The sequence below is a fragment of the Argopecten irradians genome, chromosome 14 (genome assembly GCF_041381155.1).
Source record: "Argopecten irradians isolate NY chromosome 14, Ai_NY, whole genome shotgun sequence".
Classification (NCBI taxonomy): Eukaryota; Metazoa; Mollusca; class Bivalvia; order Pectinida; family Pectinidae; genus Argopecten; species Argopecten irradians.
In genome coordinates this window covers 34,831,867-34,849,988 of record NC_091147.1, presented here as the reverse complement: position 1 = coordinate 34,849,988, position 18,122 = coordinate 34,831,867, and the positions used below count along the sequence as shown (strand labels likewise).

At 36.4% G+C, this 18,122-nt stretch overlaps 1 protein-coding gene across 2 annotated transcripts in view; it reads right to left on the bottom strand.

Annotated features, from left to right (window-relative positions):
• The window catches only part of LOC138306979 (Na(+)/H(+) exchanger protein 7-like), a 71,668-nt gene that overhangs the window by 23,941 nt on the left and 29,605 nt on the right, over positions 1 to 18,122 (bottom strand). For both annotated transcript variants that reach the window (XM_069247585.1, XM_069247586.1), the window contains exons 4-10: positions 16,846 to 16,887; positions 14,410 to 14,478; positions 13,359 to 13,440; positions 9,826 to 9,853; positions 8,281 to 8,390; positions 4,490 to 4,565; positions 884 to 954 (exon numbers count right to left, since the gene is read on the bottom strand). In XM_069247585.1, coding sequence (XP_069103686.1) covers positions 884 to 954; positions 4,490 to 4,565; positions 8,281 to 8,390; positions 9,826 to 9,853; positions 13,359 to 13,440; positions 14,410 to 14,478; positions 16,846 to 16,887 — 478 coding nt within the window. The remainder of the gene's footprint in view (positions 1 to 883; positions 955 to 4,489; positions 4,566 to 8,280; positions 8,391 to 9,825; positions 9,854 to 13,358; positions 13,441 to 14,409; positions 14,479 to 16,845; positions 16,888 to 18,122) is intronic.

The following is an 18,122-nucleotide window of genomic DNA, read 5'->3' as shown; positions in this document are numbered from 1 at the left end:
GTAATGACTATGTCCAGACTGACCACGAAGAAGGCTGCTAGTCTCAGGAACACCTGAAATATGGTACAATATACGTAATGACTATGTCCAGGCTGACCACCAAGAAGGCTGCTAGTCCCAGGAACACCTGAAATATGGTACAATATACGTAATGTATGTTCAGACTGACCACGAAGAAGGCTGCTAGTCCCAGGAACACCTGAAATATGGTACAATATACGTAATGTATGTTCAGACTGACCACAAAGAAGGCGGCTAGTCCCAGGAACACCTGAAATATGGTACAATATACGTAATGTATGTCCAGACTGACCACAATGAAAGCTGCTAGTCCCAGAAACACTTGAAATAATGTACAATATACGTAATGTATGTCCAGACTGACCACGAAGAAGCTGCTAGTCCCAGGAACACCTGAAATATGGTACAATATACGTAATGTATGTCCAGACTGACCACGAAGAAGGCTGCTAGTCCCAGGAACACCTGAAATATGGTACAATATACGTAATGTATGTCCAGACTGACCACGAAGAAGGCTGCTAGTCCCAGGAACACCTGAAATATGGTACAATAGCGACTATCAATAGAGAGGTTTTGAGACTAATACAATTTAAAAGAAATCTTGTCATGACCACTGGAAAGTGGGACTAATCAATGGTAAATGGCACTTTACACACATCCTTCAGGATCTCAAAATCCCCCTACATGTATTACTGTATAAGGAGTAAATTTTATTATAAGGTGGTTAATTTTCGATATATTCACTTTTTATTGAATCTGCGAATTTGAAACACAAAGGAAATATTCAGAATCTCATTAACATAGTTCAAGGAATTATTAGAATTTGTGAACCGCTAAATTTTACCTCCGAGTGACTTACCTGATCTGTAGTCACTGAAGGCATCTCATTGAACTCTTTCATGGTGTTGTAAAGTACGACTGTAACAGCATCTGGTTAAAAAAAAAAGCATTCTGAGGTATTGCTGAAGAAACATATGTCCCCTGCCAATCCTGTAGGCTTTTACAATGACCTTAAACTATTAGCATCAGTGACTGTTGTAGTTGAACTTTTGACCTCAAAATCTAATCCAAGCTGTTTTATCTAATAAGTTACCGTTGTATGAAGTTTTCACTAAACCTATCAGTTTGTTCTGAATTCATCATATAGAAACTAACAATTGCCAAAACATTTTTTTTCAGTAACAGTGACCTTTGTAGTTGACCTTTTGACCCCAAAATTAATCCCAAGCTGTGTTATACCCCATAAGTTACCAATGTACATGAATGAAGTTTCACCAAACTCCTCAAAGTGTTCTCAAGCTAACGTCTGGAAACACATGACCTTGACCTTTGTGCAATAACCTTTGCCTTAATGTTGACCCTTAAGTTATTGCCTTGACCTTGAGCTGATCACATACACTCTGACCTTGAACCTATAATCTTGACCTTTGTGCAATCATATTTATCTTTGAGAAAATCCCTTCAATCCTCAATGACCAAATTGTCTGAATGATTAGGAAATGACTGACATGTTAAACTGAAACAAAAAACATTTTTCTAGGGCAGTTTATTATGTATTTCATCTTTGATATCACAAATATCATTATGACTGATTTTATTTTTTATTTTAACGATAAATTAAGTCAGTAATGATAACAGCTTCCCTTGTAGTTGTACATACTTTGTGTACTGTGTAGCATGAAAGTTTCATTATTTTCGTTGTATCTAAAGATTATATAAACAATAAATGAAGTTTTACATATCATTATTATCGGTGTTCCATTGTTTAACCACGCATATTTATATTCACGAAATGATTTGAAATCTTCCAACCACGAAAGAAAGTATCCACAAATAATTAATGATATGCAGTATGTCTGGTCAGTGGAAACTGTGGTATATTTGTTTTCTCTTTCAAAAGTGGAAACAATCGATGTCCCCATATTAAGTGCTATCTTACTGAATCAAACTGCTAAACATATACAAAATAATACTGAAAATATCAGCTATGCTCCAGACCTTGAAGCGTGTAATTGAGAACGATCGGTAAACAAGACGTCCGACAGAGGATGTTTAAGGGGCCAGAATGGGTGGAATTGACAGAAAAACTTCTCAATTGACATGTATGGAAGCATCAATTTTCTTCACAAACAACAACAAATCTAGAACGCGTTTGAGGGAATGTTGGACACTTCAGGGTCGGTGCTTTACAAATATCATTTAAAAATTCATACAATCAATAACACAGTTAAGGAATGCCTCATTTTGATTTCAGAAAGGTATGCTGTTCACATTACTAACTGTCAAAACCAAACACTTGTATCTCTATGTATAAATACAGAATCTGTCTGTGACAGATGGCACTGTTTGTAATTCTGCAGCGTGCAGTTTACATTCCTGGCAGTCTGGGGACAAAAAACACAACACATTACTTGTACAAATCACTTTCGATGGCCCAAATGTTAGCGCCATGGGTCTTAGAGTTGGAGGAAACCGTAGTACCCAGAGAAAACCCATAGGATCGGGCAGATAACGACTTGTAAAGTCCTTTTATTATGATGGCTTTGATTAAGGAAAACACTTTAGACTTATAATACTGTGTTTGCCGTAATTAGCACCCAGGACTAAAAATAACTGCATACACATTAATTTGTGTTAAAATATACCGTCTACATTCTGTATCTGATTGAATCATTCCTACTCATTGTTGTTTCCTTGTCATACAGATGTGTCCCGAACCAGAAAGTGTCTCCTTCTACATACCATGGATTAAATCTGGCTACAAACGTCTTTCGTTAATCTAATCAGAACGGATACGGCCATTCACTGCCTGCATACAAAAGCTGTGGATTACATTAATTGTCACCGGAGGGTGTTCAAAGAAAGGAACAAGTATCAAAGTGAAAGCCTGGCTTGTTTCTTCCAAATTTCATTATCTGTCGCCATACGGTTCCTGGACAAGTGTTCGTGATAGAATTACATGCTTGTCCGAGAATTCTTTCATGATAGAAAATAAGAAAGGCAGTCTAGTCTACTTTGTAGCAATGATACATCTTGCCTTCCCATATCTTACCAATGCGCAATTTTCTGAAAGTCTTTAAAAACACTAACTTATTCATTCACCCCTGATATTTCATAATGGACTGATCTTGTCTTTGATTTGAAAGAGCCTAAATCTGTTTTCGGGGGTGCATGAGTTAAAGATGATTGATCCCGCTGTGACAGCAATTTATTGAAAAAAAAAATTTCTTAGGAGACAGAAACACAGACAGCAATTATATTGATGTTAAATGTTTTTTGCCTATTATAACAATAAGATGTATGTCTAATCTTTTATGAGATGGAGGCGAGACAGAAAATCAAATCCTAATCCCCAACCAGCAGACGGTTTGTAATGTGTTGAACTTCTCATGGGGGCTTCCTTGAATTTGATAACAAACATTTCAAATCTGTCTCATTAAATTTGAGGTAACAGTACAGCCGAGACCACAATTTAACACTCAGACATTATGGAATTGGGATGATATAGCGGTATGGTTATTGTCATCATCTACAGCAACTTACACTGGTGACCTCTATCAAAGTTTGGAATGTCGTATTAACAACCAGGATCATTGAACTCTTTCACCCCTGAAATTTCATAATGGACTGGTCTAGTCTTTGATCTAGACGAGCCTAATTGTGTCTTTATCTTTCCCACTGTCATCGTTACCGTGCTTTAGTTGACTTATTCTTACTATACCAGACAGCAAAACAACAAAAGGAATCTTCAACGTTAATATGTTTGGTGCTGTAACCTCATCTTAAGCAATCAATATAAATGTTCTTATGTTATTTTTGTTTTTAAGAAACTTTTCATATTTCGTTTTTCGGAAAACGTATTGGGCCTTTAATAAAACTGTCAACATATACAATGAATGTACACACAATCTGTAAGCCTTACAGTACCTAATTAATTCTGTGTAAGCTTATATATATAGATAAGGTGATAAATGTCTTTGTGTTTTCTCCCTGTTTCCTCGAAATTAATGCTCTTAAGCTTAAGGCACCACAGAAGATTGACAAACAGCAGGAATACTTGTTCCATTTCTCCCGATGAAATGAACATCCCATGTTTAACCCACGGGATGCCATTATTTCAGTCGAAGTTTCCGGACACGCGACATGATTATACTCCAGGGCTAGCAGACTGTAATTACATTGAACTCATTCACCCTTGAAGACACATTTAGACTCTTCCTAATCAATGTCTAGACCAGTCCATTATGAAATTTCAGGGGTAAAAGAGTTAAGGATTGATGTCACTCCGATTTGAGCTGTATACTTAATCTAATAGGATGCATGATGTAACAAGAACACTATATTCACCTTATCAAGTTTTGTACATTGTTGTGTCAAATCAACTTTCATCTTCATTTTTTTAATTCTTGATAAATACGAAGCTCTTGTTAAGATAAGACATTATATATTGAATAGGTATTCTTACCATTTAGTAGAGATTCTCCAAACACCAAAAAGTACAATACGTTGTTGACCCCTATTTCCTGGAATATTGCTAGTACCTACAACAAAAACAACAAAAATTTGACAAAGCACAAAGACATTTCCTTCTTAATTAAACATTCACTAAACAATAAGATTCAAGCTGTACATGAACAGTACCTCAGCAAAAATCAGAGAATTCAAATTTGATGTAAAATAAATAAAATTTATATTTTTATACATTAGAAGTGTATCACTTTATACTCTTCGTGCTATTATCATTATATATAGTCTTTGTAACCATGGCAGTTATGGACATTCATCAATGATTTCTGTAATCACAGGCCCTTGTTACCATGGTAGAAATCACAGGCCCTTGTTACCACTGTAGAAATCACAGGCCCTTGTTACCACTGTAGAGATGAAACATCCATACATGACTTTGACATTAGATATAATTACAGTGACGGGGTCGACAGCTATGATGATGGTACTGAACACTAGTTGACCTTGACATTAGTTAAACTTACAGCAACAGGGTCGACAGCAAAGATGATGGTACTGAACACTAAATGACCTTGACATTAGATAAACTTACAGCAACAGGGTCGACAGCTATGATGATGGTACTGAACACAAGATGACCTTGACATTAGATAAACTTACAGCAACAGGGTTGACAGCTATGATGATGGTACTGAACACTAGATGGACCTTGACATTAGTTAAACTTACAGCAACAGGGTCGACAGCAAAGATGATGGTACTGAACACTAAATGACCTTGACATTAGATAAACTTACAGCAACAGGGTTGACAGCTATGATGATGGTACTGAACACAAGATGACCTCGACATTGGATATACTTACAGCGACAGGGTCGACAGCTATGATAATGGAACTGAACACAAGATGACCTTGACATTAGATAAACTTACAGCAACAGGGTCGACAGCTATGATGATGGTACTGAACACAAGATGACCTCGACATTTGATATACTTACAGCGACAGGGTCGACAGCTATGATAATGGTACTGAACACAAGATGACCTTGACATTAGATAAAAACTTACAGCAACAGGGTTGACAGCTATAATGATGGTACTGAACACTAAATGACCTTGACATAAGATAAACTTACAGCAACAGGGTTGACAGCTATGATGATGGTACTGAACACTAGATGACCTTGACATTAGATAAACTTACAGCAACAGGGTTGACAGCTATGATGATGGTACTGAACACTAGATGACCTTGACATTAGATAAACTTACAGCAACAGGGTCGACAGCTAAGATGATGGCACTGAACACAAGATGACCTTGACTTTAGATAAACTTACAGCGACAGGGTCGACAGCTATGATGATGGTACTGAACACTAAATGACCTTGACATTGGATATACTTACAGCGACGGGGTCGACAGCTAAGATGATGGTACTGAACACTAAATGACCTTGACATTAGATAAACTTACAGCAACAGGGTTGACAGCGATGATGATGGCACTGAACATAAGATGACCTTGACTTTAAATAAACTTACAGCAACAGGGTCGACAGCTATAATGATGGTACTGAACACTAAATGACCTTGACATTAGATAAACTTACAGCAACAGGGTTGACAGCGATGATGATGGCACTGAACATAAGATGACCTTGACTTTAAATAAACTTACAGCGACAGGGTCGACAGCTATGATGATGGTACTGAACACTAAATGACCTTGACATTAGATAAACTTGCAGCAACAGGGTCGACAGCTAAGATGATGGCACTGAACACAAGATGACCTTGACATTAGATAAACTTACAGCAACAGGGTCGACAGCTATGATAATGGTACTGAACACTAGATGACCTAGACATTAGATAAACTTACAGCAACAGGGTGACAGCTATGATGATGATACTGAACACTAGATGACCTTGACATTAGATAAACTTACAGCGACAGGGTTGACAGCTACAATGATGGTACTGAACACTAGATGACCTTGACATAAGATAAACTTACAGCAACAGGGTCGACAGCTATGATGATGGTACTGAACACTAAATGACCTTGACATAAGATAAACTTACAGCAACAGGGTCGAAAGCTATGATGATGGTACTGAACACTAAATGACCTTGACATTAGATAAACTTACAGCGACAGGGTTGACAGCTACAATGATGGTACTGAACACTAGATGACCTTGACATTAGATAAACTTACAGCAACAGGGTCGAAAGCTATGATGATGGTACTGAACACTAAATGACCTTGACATAAGATAAACTTACAGCAACAGGGTCGACAGCTATGATGATGGCACTGAACACAAGATGACCTTGACTTTAGATAAACTTACAGCAACAGGGTTGACAGCTATGATGATGGTACTGAACACTAGATGACCTTGACATTAGATAAACTTACAGCAACAGGGTCGACAGCTATGATGATGGTACTGAACACTAAATGACCTTGACATTAGATAAACTTACAGCAACAGGGTTGACAGCTATGATGATGATACTGAACACTAGATGACCTTGACATAAGATAAACTTACAGCAACAGGGTCGACAGCTATGATGATGGTACTGAACACTAAATGACCTTGACATAAGATAAACTTACAGCAACAGGGTCGAAAGCTATGATGATGGTACTGAACACTAAATGACCTTGACATTAGATAAACTTACAGCGACAGGGTTGACAGCTATGATGATGGTACTGAACACTAGTTGACCTTGACATTAGTTAAACTTACAGCAACAGGGTCGACAGCAAAGATGATGGTACTGAACACTAAATGACCTTGACATAAGATAAACTTACAGCAACAGGGTCGACAGCTATGATGATGGCACTGAACACAAGATGACCTTGACTTTAGATAAACTTACAGCAACAGGGTTGACAGCTATGATGATGGTACTGAACACTAGATGACCTTGACATTAGATAAACTTACAGCAACAGGGTCGACAGCTATGATGATGGTACTGAACACTAAATGACCTTGACATTAGATAAACTTACAGCAACAGGGTCGACAGCTATGATGATGGTACTGAACACTAAATGACCTTGACATTAGATAAACTTACAGCAACAGGGTCGACAGCTATGATGATGGTACTGAACACAAGATGACCTTGACATTAGATAAACTTACAGCAACAGGGTCGACAGCTATGATGATGGTACTGAACGCTAATGACCTCGACATTGGATATACTTACAGCGACAGGGTCGACAGCTATGATGATGGCACTGAACACAAGATGACCTTGACTTTAGATAAACTAACAGCAACAGGGTCGACAGCTATGATGATGGTACTGAACACTAAATGACCTTGACATTAGATAAACTTACAGCAACAGGGTCGACAGCTATGATGATGGTACTGAACACAAGATGACCTTGACATTAGATAAACTTACAGCAACAGGGTCGACAGCTATGATGATGGTACTGAACACAAGATGACCTTGACATTAGATAAACTTACAGCAACAGGGTCGACAGCTATGATGATGGTACTGAACACAAGATGACCTTGACATTAGATAAACTTACAGCAACAGGGTCGACAGCTATGATGATGGTACTGAACACAAGATGACCTTGACATTAGATAAACTTACAGCAACAGGGTCGACAGCTATGATGATGGTACTGAACACTAGATGACCTTGACATTAGTTAAACTTACAGCAACAGGGTCGACAGCTATGATGATGGTACTGAACACAAGATGACCTTGACATTAGATATACTTACAGCAACAGGGTCGACAGCTACAATGATGGCACTGAACACAAGACATGGAATGAGTTCTATATCAAAATTCCCCATAGCTCCAACTTTAGCTAGTCCAAAAAGAGTCGGTCCTGTACAAGAAACAGCATGTGTGTTTAATATACTAAGGTCCAGTTGTCAAAATGGTGATAAGTGATATATTTCACCTTCAATGTGAAACCTTCACTTACATCTTCATGAAAATGGTGACTTTAAAGTAAACACTGATTTCTTAAAAGTTTTATGCAAGTTTTTCAGTTTTCAAAAAGTGGTGAAAAATTGAGCTTTCAAACTTACATTTGATGGTTTGTACCATTGTTTTGTTTTCCATTTTTTTAGGGGTGGGAGAGGGGAGGTAGGTGTGGCGTACATAAGATATGGAGGAAGATTAAAAGGTGGTATGGTATTCCTGTGAGCATGCAGCCATAGAGGATCAACAGATAATGGATTGGACTAATTATTAGACATAACTATTGATTATATACTTAATTACACTTAAAGGTTTCCATGGTAATTGGAAGGAAATCTATATTTCTATGATTTAGTACTATTACAAAGTGGCTAAGGTTTCAATCCAAAGCAAAAACGGCATAGAGAATCTAGTTTAAAATGGCCTTGTTATGTGACTTCCTTTTTCAGGAACAAAATGTTACGAAGTTAATTTGTCGCAAGTCCATAAATAATTTTAGTTAATTGATTACAAACACACTGTCGACTGACAAATATCCAATCAATGTTACACAATTAATCATGTGATCAAGACTAATTAATGTAGACAGGATTCGTTAACACTAGTTAAATGGATTGTGACAATATTGATTTTCAATTGGGGAAAATGTTAGCCTCATGTTAAAAGCCACTAATTATCGTACAAAATTAGCAAATCACAGTTGAACAAGACAACTGAGTGCTATTACCACAAGAGGCCCAGAGAGCCTGTATCGCTCATGTGGTTAACTTACGTATTTCAGTAAATGCAACAAAAATTGTTTATGGGTATGATATGAAAAGATCTTTTGACTTTTATTATTCCTCTGATGAGGAAAAAAAGATAAAACTGGTCAAAATAAATATTCATTTATTCAGAGCATTCGTGTTAAACGTTCATATATCACTGCAGTGTAGTGAACACGATATTGAGATTTATTGCAAAGAAAAAATATCAATATAAATTATATTGAGTGTCGACCAGAGTTAACAACAAGGAAGAGGGAGGGTAATGTTGACTGTAGGTGACAATGTTTTGAGAATGGTGCAGTTTATTTTGGTTTGGGTTTTATTAGTTTAACATCCTATTAACAGCCAGGGTCATGTAAGGACGTGCCAGGTTGGTTGGTGGATGAAAGCCAGAGTACCCGGGGAAAAAAACCACTGGCCAGTGGTCAGTACCTGGCAACTGCCCCACATGGGATTTAAACTCGTGACTCAGAGGTGGAGGGTCTGTGGTAAGATGTCGAAACATCTTAACCACTCGGCCACCTTAGCCTCATAAAGAATGGTAGAGAAAGGGATTTATTAGATACTCACCTATCAAGAAGCAGTTTAATATTGTACCCTGGAAAAAGAATAAACATCATCCTGAATATCAAAAACTTGAAATTTATGATCTGAAAATTATCTTTGAACAGAAACATGTTGCTGCAAGATGTTAAGTTACAGTATATATACTGCATTTGACCCAATAAGTACCCAGGGTGGGTAAAAATATTGAAAACTGAAGGGCAGCTTCCTAGGACCAAATTTGTACTAACATTTCACAAAATTATTGTAGTGTGTAAGACATTAATCGATTTACAAAGGATATAAATAAAGAAACCTGCATTTCTCATACCTTCAGTCAGCATTTATGTTTAAATGATCAATGTTCAACTGCAGTAAGAAAATATAAAGACATTAATCGATTTACAAAGGATATAAATAAAGAAACCTGCATTTCTCATACCTTCAGTCAGCATTTATGTTTAAATGATCAACGCTCAACTGCAGTAAGAAAATATACAATGTTTCATTGCTGCTCACCTAATTTTCTTCAAATAATGTTCTGGACATATTCTTGTGGACAAGAAAACTGGCAGCTAGAGTAAACCTCAATTTTATATCTCTCGAAAATCTATCAGAGATTTGTATCAGACGGGACAAAATCCTGAGATGGATGTGTGCAATATTGTGAGTATACCCTGGCCAACCGAGGTTAATATTCTCTAGCAATAGTAATATCATTTGTGTGGCATCCACTAAGCCCGCCCGACAGATCAATTACTTTGATTAAATGTAGATAAAAACGAGTATGAGAGTGTTAGCTATTTTGATCTCTGGTTATATTGTGTTTGATAAAGCGGTTCTCCCACACTCTCCCCATTCACTTTATATCTTTTGTATATTGGAGATGAGGATCAAACTCAGGAGAGAGTTCAACCTGTCATTGGAATATCTCTCATACTAAGACAAGTCTGTTCGATGAAAAAAAATAATGCAGATTCTGTGACTTCCAGAATTCCAGAATTCCAGAATCTGGCTATCCTAGAAAAAATTGAGGGTAAAACAAGGTCACCATACAACCAAAGGTCTTAAATTTCCTTTATTAATGTTAACTAATTCACCCCTGAAATTTCATAATGGACTGATCTAATCTTTGATTTAGAGGAGTCTAAATATGTTTTTAGGGGGGTAAATGATTTAAGAAAGTTCGAGATCGAACAAGATTTTTGTGTCATTGACTGTTTCAAAAGAAAAGACCTCCGAGCTCAATAATGAGGTTTCTGCTGAAAAACACTGATCAAAAGTTATGGAATTTGTGGGTTTTTTTCTCTCCAAATTTCCAAAGCATGGGATTGTCACATCATTCTATCCATCAAAGCCTTTTTGCGATTTATTTGCACTTTTTATACATTTAAAAAATGCATAAAAACGAAAGGAATGAATTTATGGCATGAATAATTTGGCTAAAAAAATCCCTCTCCCAGATGAACATATTGAAAGTTTTATGCATGACAAAAAATCAAACCCATTTACATTTCATCAGCATACTTCTAGCATACTTTAGGATGGTAAAAGTAAGAAATATTATTATTCTTATTTCTAATATAGTTAGACCTTAGAGTAAATTAGAATACTCATAATTATCAATAACTGATAATTAATATTCTGACCTACTGGTAGTATGATACAAAAATTATTACAATTTATTTTTAGATTAATGAAATCGAGCCCCAGAAGGATAATGTGACTAAAACGACAGACAGATATTGCAATTACTTGTGTCATCTAATTAACAAAATCTTTTTGTTTGATTTATGTATAATAATAATTCAATATCCAATTAATAGAAAAATCATCCGATGAAAGCCTATGTACCGGGATACGAGAGACTTGAGCGGAAGTCTCGGAGGGATGTCTGTCTGTCACACGATAGTGTTATAGGATTATCCGTGACAGGAACCGTCCACGATAACAGATTAACAGACAACCAATGCAATACCCTCCCCTATAATACGGTGGCTGTCACGCTAGACAGTCGTAATGTTTCACCGAGTGTGTCTCGGTCTCACAGATGCTTTGAATTGAGATTCCTTCCTGCAGAATTACAAATATCGCTGATTAGATTGTTCACTATTTGATCATTCTATATCTATTTTTGTGTTTGAGGTATAAATGTACTGTTGGTGGTGGATTTTTCAGTCCCCAAGTTTATGATTACAGATCCTGTTGTCACATTTTTCTTACAGTTGACATGGTATACAAATAATTAATTTTTCTTTGTGTCTGGCCTTCTGATTGATCTTTTCATTTTTTTCATTCCATGATGAAAAACAAATATCCGAGAATGGCGCAGAAATCCTACTTTATTGTGACGTCACAATAGAAACAACGACGTTGCATATTGATTTGGAAAAAATAATCCATTGGAAAAAATCAATGAAATCGTACGTGTAAACGTATTTCATTTTATATAGTAGTCTGGAAAATTAATTATAAGCATTGAAGTCACTACCAGTATTTTTTAATTTCATCAGATTCACACAGTTTGTAAACAAAATTTCTTTTATAACTATACACCAATGTTCATTAGAACAGGTTAATTTTCAAGGTAAATCAAGACTTCTATGTACTCCCTGACTAAATTGTCCACTTTGATTATTAATGATTCCATTCCTCTTCCTATTTCATCCTGTGAAAGCTATCTAGCACCGCTGGTGGATTAGCTATCTAGCACCGCTGGTGGATTATCTATCTAGCACCGCTGGTGGATTAGCTATCTAGCACCGCTGGTGGATTAGCTATCTAGCACCGCTGGTGGATTAGCTATCTAGCACCGCTGGTGGATTAGCTATCTAGCACCGCTGGTGGATTAGCTATCTAGCACCGCTGGTGGATTAGCTATCTAGCACCGCTGGTGGATTAGCTATCTAGCACCGCTGGTGGATTAGCTATCTAGCACCGCTGGTGGATTATCTATCTAGCACCGCTGGTGGATTAGCTATCTAGCACCGCTGGTGGATTAGCTATCTAGCACCGCTGGTGGATTAGCTATCTAGCACCGCTGGTGGATTATCTATCTAGCACCGCTGGTGGATTATCTATCTAGCACCGCTGGTGGATTATCTATCTAGCACCGCTGGTGGATTAGCTATCTAGCACCGCTGGTGGATTATCTATCTAGCACCGCTATTGTATTATCTAGCACCGCTGGTGGATTATCTATCTAGCACCGTTGGTGGATTAGCTATCTAGCACCGCTGGTGGATTATAGCTATCTAGCACCGCTGGTGGATTAGCTATCTAGCACCGCTGGTGGATTATCTTGTCCCTATTGTAAACTTTTCTACAATTATCTGCTCTTATGGGTAAGTATTGATTGAGAATTCATATGTTTGTGAGTGTAACGTCATAATTTTCAAAGAAAATGACGTAAATTTCATTCACAAAATAATGACGTTATAATGAATAACACCCCAAAAGGGAGGTAACTCTGTGATATGCAAACTAATATGGAATATGCATTTATTGTTTACAATTATATTAAAAACGACAATACGACTATACATAGATAATATACTTACAATGACAGCATATATAATAATGGTACCAACGTTCTCAAAGAACGTTCTGTCATGGAGACTGTACGCCGATTCTAGGATGATCCTGACAATGGCAGAAAATAGAATTAAAATAAAAAATGAATTTGAAACCAAAACAGATAATTCCTTATTTCTTACACAACGTCACAAGACACTTTCTTTTTTAAACAGGTATGATAATACTGATTTCTCAACAGATTTAGGGATGTAGGACAGAGAAATCTCTATCCAAGGTGGAGATATACAATTGTCCAAGGTCTAGTTTGTCGTGAATCTACTTCGAAGTTAGAGATATCCCTGTCCTGCTTAAATTCTCTGAAGGGCAGTTGCCAGATACTAACCATTGGTTGCTGGTTTTTCTCGGGTACTCTGGCTTTACTAAACCAGCTAAACCTGACATGTGGCTAGATGACCTTGGCTGTTAATAAGGCATTAAACTGAGCACTAAGCAACACACCCAACCTGTTCACTTTATATTTAGGGGATCCGATGTAGAGCTCACTGCAAAAATTACCAATTCAAACAGCCTTTAATTTCATAACTTAATTGGGCCCCATAGCTTCCGTTAACAGTGGGAATATACTTGATGTCTGCATCTGACACATGGTTGACTTTATCTCCCAGATTTGACAAACATGTCGATGTTGAACTGATGTTACATACTGTCCATATATCATAAGATTATAATGGCAGATGACTTGAGGATTTGAAAACAATTCTCACCCCTTCATATTGTCACACAGCCTTATACTGTAAATTATACTTATTTTAGCGGTAGGTTTATTTTAGCGGTAAGTTTATTTTAGTGGTAGTTTTAAACTTACCGCCTTTCACAATGTCTTTGAAGAGCTAATTCATGTACAGCGCTAAATTTTGCACATAAAGGGTATTTCTGGTATTTAACCACTGAATTTGATATCTGTGCTAATTAATGATAATTTACAGTTTATTGCATTTGCACTAAAATTGGACTGTGCTAAAATAGGTTCATGCACTAGATTAAGTCAATTCCAACAATAATTTTTGTACGTACGGCGGAAGTAGATAAAGGAAGAAGAGAGTGGCTCCCATTCGTGGTATGTCTTCAAACGGCATTGTGGCACTGTTACAAAAAACAGACATTAAATTATTCAAATGATAACAGTACTAATTAACTCATCCACCCCTAAACACACATTTCGACTCTTCTTAATCAAAGACTGGACTTGTCCATTATGAAATTTCAGGGGTGATGAGTTAATATCAAACATTTTGATTAGAATGCACCCTTATTTCTCTTCACCAACAACAAAAAAAAGTTGTGAAATATTAACAAAATATCCTCCAGCATTGTATATCTCAATGGTTCGATTGGTGACAATATTTTGTTTTGTTCCAATAAAGAAAATATTATTTTGTTTTTGTCCCTGTGAGAGATATGAGAAGTAAAGGATCAGTCAATTTAGGATGGTGAATGAAAGCTAAAATAGCGTAAATTGAAAAATCACTTTCTTGGAAACACCCCAAGAGGAGGTGGCTGGCTAGTGATACAGTACATTATCAGACATGATTCATATCAAATTTCCACATGATTCATGGTACATGCTACGCTTGGGTAACTTGAATTTGCCTATGATAAATTATCTCACTGGCACTTTTACTTGTCACATGATCGTCCTTTCATCAGCGCCATAGACCTTTAAGTGTCAATTACATTTGACAAGTTTGATCAGTCACCACTGACACATTTTGACTAAATCTGGGCCCTGATGGAAAGTCTCTGCATTTGTAAATGGTGATATTTTTCTGATAGTCAGCACATTTCCTCCCCGGGGAAGGGCAGATAACTGCCGTACGGAAGCTAGGTGTTGAAATTCTCTCGCCGTGAGTTCGTGACTGTCAACGTTTCAGCAGGAAATATGTACGTGCCAATGATTCCGAGCAAGACTAGATTGTCTCATTACAGCGACATTGATTTGGTCACGTAATGAGTTCGCATGCAAGATGGTGCGATTGTTGTGATCAGCTGTTCTGATCAGGATCTTCGAGTCGCTCGTCTGCGACACCGATTGCAACAGACAGAAATTATTCAACTGCTTTTAAATCTACTGATATCTAAAATCAATAGATGCAACAACTTTATCTATTTAGTGCTAAATGTCTTTATTTGAATCAAGGTCAATTTAGGGTCAATTTCGTGCGAAATTTTCAGGTCAGATTAGATTGAAAAAAGAGCAAAAGGGATATACAGGTGTGGTATATATAAGGGGGACTTTTAAACTAAGAGCTAAGAAATTAGTTGTTTTATTTGAAATATTTATTACATCCCTGAACTAATTGAAAGTTTTCTAATTTTGTAGCTTTAGCTGCCGAGGTATATTGCCTCTTTTGCTAATTTTTTATAGTTCATACAGAATGAAGCGCAGTCTTGAACAAACTTAATTCTATTATACTGAAAATAAAAGATTTAAAAAGATGGCGATGACATTACACAAAAGGACATCCAGGTGCCATCTACGGATAGCTGTACACATTTGTGTAACGACAATGGGGGTTCGTTGCAGTAACTAAACATTCTAAAATCAAATTTATTCAAAACATCAAATACATCCCTTGGCATGTATACAAATGTGAAAAGCATGTACTTTAGATCTTTTAGTCCAAAATGGAAATAATTCAAACTGAACTGTTTAATTATGACAGATCGTTTCCTTATTCAGGAAATTATTATTTCATTTCCTCCTATTATGAAGACAAACGAGTAAAAACTTGTCAAGCGACAGTTATCACCATCTGGAATAGACGATAAATCTGTTTTTTAACAAAAACTTCTCTTTAAAACCATGACCACATTTTTCCAACCCAATAAATGCAAGAGTCAGTTTCTGCAGATAATAATAATTGATAATTATTGATTAAGATTGTAAAAGAAACTATTTTGGAAAGTTCACCGTTTTTTGGTAATTCCTTATTATATAATCTGACATGAGTAACTCCCCAAGTTGATAGGATTTCTGATGTACCTGGACTTTTTCACTTTTCATATGCAGTGAATTTGATTATAACCTTAATTTGAGAGTTTAGATGTGATTGAATAGTCTCCCCTGATTTGGGAATTCTGATATGACTAGATTATCTCCCCTTAAATTGGGAATTCCGATGTGGTAAGATTGTCTCTCCCTTGTTTAGAATTCTATTGTTACTATATTGTCTCCCACTGATTTAGAATTCTGATGTGACTAGATTGTCTTCCCCAGATTTAGAATTCTGATGTGACTAGATTGTCTCCCCTGATTTAAAATTCTGATGTGACTAGATTGTCTCCCCTAACTTAGAATTATGATGAAGTTGGATTATCTCCCCTCATCTAGGATTACTGATCTTACTTCTAATAATTTAATTCAACAATTTGAAAAAGATGTTCATCATTTCACAAATGAAAATAGAAACATGTCATATATGATAGTCCCAATTATAATTACCAACTCACTTCATGATGGCTCCAACCACAACACCGAGGATGATGAGCAAGCTAAAAATAAAACACACAAATATTAAACTATTATCAGCAAGTTGAAATTAAAACACACAGATATTGACCAATTATCAGCAAGCTGAAAATAAAACACACAGATATTGACCAATTGTCGGCAAGGTGAAAATAAATCACACAAATATTAAACTATTAGCAAGTTGAAATTAAAACACACAGATATTGACCAATTGTCAGCAAGCTGAAAATAAATCACACAAATATTGACCAATTGTCAGCAAGCGGAAAATAAATCTCACAAATATTGACCAATTGTCAACAAGCGGAAAATAAATCACACAAATATTGACCAATTGTCAGCAAGCTAAAAATAAAACACACAAAAAATGACCAATTGTCAGCAAGCTGAAAATAAAACATACAAATACTGACCATCAAATGTATAAAATTACAAAAATTGATCATTTTGATTTTTCAGACTGATTGAACTCTATCTTAATTTCATTCCTGAAATTTTCCTTCATTATCAAAATGTGCGATACAGAATATCACTATTACATATTTCTGAGGGATTGGCGGCAATAGCGGCCTAGTGGTTAAGGTGTCTGAAACTCTATCAATAGGATTCATCAATAGGTTTCAAGTTTGAGAGGCTTACAATTGTTGTCAGTTGATATATTCTGACCAATCATTTAATTAAGCTCAATAATTGTTTTTTAGGGTGGGAGTGGTGGGGGACTTACAAAAACACTGACACTTTAATCCAAGCCTATTTTTTAATACAGGTATATTCAACTGTAACGATATCTTGGCAATACATTATAGACAGCTAACGATAGAACATCCCTATCAAACAGTTTGAGCAGACCATTAAGGCATACCTTCCTACTGAACATAATACAATTAGGTCCAAGGACACTTACAGAACAAATGCTCTGTACCAATGACCTTGATAATAATTCCAAGGTCAACAGCACTATTACAATTATGTAGCTCCCATGAGAGGTGGAAAACTAGGACAAAGGAGATAATCACAGACAACATGTATCTCTTCTCCAAAAAATAAATGCCAAATTCCAAAGTTTCTCGTTTCTATAAATACATCTACAGAGCCATCGACTACAGTAACAATTTCTGGTCTCAGTGAAGATATTATTGTAAGTCTAAAATCTGGAGCATTTCAGACTTTTTGGCATAATTCACATCTAGGAACTAGCCTTTTTATTAGATAATGAATAGTCAACATAATGACATGTTACCAGAGAAATTGTTTA